Source organism: Sphaeroforma arctica (genome assembly GCF_001186125.1).
Source record: "Sphaeroforma arctica JP610 unplaced genomic scaffold supercont1.4197, whole genome shotgun sequence".
NCBI lineage: Eukaryota > Ichthyosporea > Ichthyophonida > Sphaeroforma > Sphaeroforma arctica.
Window position 1 is genome coordinate 1 of NW_014036361.1, and position 2,652 is coordinate 2,652.

Consider the following 2,652-nt stretch of genomic DNA (forward strand, 5'->3'; position numbering starts at 1 on the left):
TGCACAGTGAACCAACCTTAAGTCCTGTAAGTTCGGCTATGTTGAGCGCCTGGGTCTCTTTGGGCGCTCGTTTCAGTTTTAGGTCGATTTCACCATCCAGATTGGAAGTCTGTAATCGAATATGTGGAAAGAGATACAGTGATAATTGAGAATAGATGTTTTCTCGTACTAAATTGTATCTATTAATACCAACACATACACAAGGCCAGTAGGGTCAATAAAATCGCAGTATCAAGTTGCATCAACGGAAGAACCATTTCTCAGACTCCTTGGAGTGGTTTGCGCATTGGATGATTTTTTTCCTCGTCTACCGTGTATCACACATTAGATCATAGTACGATCATGCGTGGTTAGGTGAATTGCAGTTTCTACTTAGATACATGACAAGCAGAACGAGAAGCAAACGAACGATAGAGCCTGAAGAAGTGCCGAGATAGGTGGTGATGACCGAACATCCATCGATTGACATTTGCGGAAATGTGAAATGAGAAGAGCCGCATATTAAGCAAAACAACTACAAAAAAATCGAATGTCTGCCTCGAGTGTGAGTCAGCAACCTCTGTAAGGGGGGGGGGCATACTTAAGCACACGTGAGAATCAACATAAACGGTGAATACATACCTATTTATGTATGTGTAAAATCAATCTATATTCACCTACATACACTGGCATGCCACCCATTTAACAGACATACATCCCTCTGCATCTCTGCAATAGTCCATGAATCGTACATACAGTGCCGTGCGTGCACATATGCATATTTACAGTAATGTTCATGTACTCTCGTCTTGCAATATAATATCTGACACACGCCATTAATATATACCTGTACAAATGCGCACCCTTTTGGATCGCTCGAGGACAGCAGCACCAGATCGCAGGGACATTGGTCTTCACTCTCTAGATACACCATGTCCCCCAGTCCAATGTCTTTGGACCGGACCTTTTTTGTAAAAGTACAGGAATTGTGAGATGCTAACTGAGGGAAATTAATCACTGGTGGATGTGTTGTATATATGGGTTACCAGTGGTGCTAGATGGTATAAATGGGTTGTGCGACAAAATGCGTGTGAAAATATACGCAGCAAGTACTTCGTTCTATACTTGTGCGATTGAGGGTGCAGAGAGTGTGGGTGGGAGGTGTCTGCCCTATCGATAAACATGGTTTTGTATCCGAAAAGTAACTCACCTCGGCGGTGACTCCGTTCTTGGTGACTGAGTATACGCGGTTGTTTACTTCGTTATCGAATTTGTGTCGCTTGATATCGTCCAGGAGCTCTTTCACGGCCGAGATCTACGCACAGTTGGGAATACGAAAAACATGCGATACGCAGGTACAAGGCAGGAGAACCAGATCAGAAGTAGATAATCGGAGGCAAATGAAAAAGAGCAGGGCATAGGGTTTTAGATTAGATTGATACGAAATATGAGCAGATAAAAGACAATACACGGTCAGGCACTCCCAAATTTAAGGTCAGACACAGTCAATAGGGTCAGACAAATTTAGGACGATATCAAAAGTGGCCAAATCGGCATCGGACACCACCAGGATACATGGCCAGCACTACGACAGTCAAAAAAGTACAATTGATCATGGTTCCATGCGGGTGCGAACTGAGACAATGTACAATCGTGCAAACAGTATGTTAACTGCAATAGGAATGTGCAAGGCATGACAAGGTTTATGGTTTTCACTAACAATAAAAGCATTTACAGCAATTCTGAGCAGCTACTATAGCATAGTAAAGTTTACGCAATGTGGCTTACAGCGTACCCCTATGCTTACTTCGACATTTGCATGGAGAAGAAACTATCTCATAGAGGAAGGTAAGAGAGCTTTGTATGCCATGCACAAGATATCGACTGGGACAGGCCTATTGGAGCTATTTCAAGAACTCCCCGAGAGAGCAGAAAGTGAAACATACGACATGACACGCGTACCAGTACGATGAATATGAGTGGTAACCATGACGACAAAGGATTCACGGGGGTAATAGCTCGAATCAGCTGTAGACAAGATATCAGCAGGAAGTACTGGTTCATGGGTCGTCTGTATAATTTAAATATCAAGTCAAAAAATGAGAATAATTCGCACAGACGACCAAACAGAAATTGTAGTACGAAGTGCGGTGAATGGCCTGAATGTTCATATATTACAGAATTCAATATCTGCACCGTTGGTACTGCCACATTCTAACAGTAGGTCGACTGAACTACTATGGAATACAAGCTGCACCGACATTCAATGAATTCACCATGAAATTTATTTCCTTCCTCCATAAACGATACTACCGCGTATAACTACCTGAATTGCTCCATAAGATTCTTGGGTAGAAATGTCCACTTGGTATACTTCGAATTGCGTACACGGTTAGTGTTCTTCAACGGCCTCCCCTTGCTATCTACCTCACTTTCGTTGGTCTTGATCACCCGAAATTGCACTTCATCATCAGACTGTGCTGTCTGTAAACAGGTAAGTACAAATTTTGTCCGTATATATATGTATATATATATATATATATATCCATTTATGTATAAATGTATGTATGTATGTATGTATAAATGTATGTATGTATATATATATATATATGTGTGTGTGTGTGTGTGTGTGTGTGTGTGTGTGTGTGTGTGTGTGTGTGTGTGTGTGTGTGT

General features: G+C 41.8%; 1 protein-coding gene across 1 annotated transcript; it reads right to left on the reverse strand.

Moving 5' to 3' along the window:
* Nucleotides 1–13: 13 nt before the first annotated feature.
* SARC_14129 (hypothetical protein) lies at nt 14–2,463 on the reverse strand (the record flags this gene model as incomplete). The annotated part of the gene is made up of 5 exons (XM_014291738.1): nt 14–109; nt 827–943; nt 1,190–1,294; nt 1,942–2,050; nt 2,306–2,463. Coding segments are annotated over 5 exons (585 nt in total), but the record flags the coding sequence as incomplete, so codon positions are not given.
* Between the last annotated feature and the right edge of the window lie 189 nt (nt 2,464–2,652).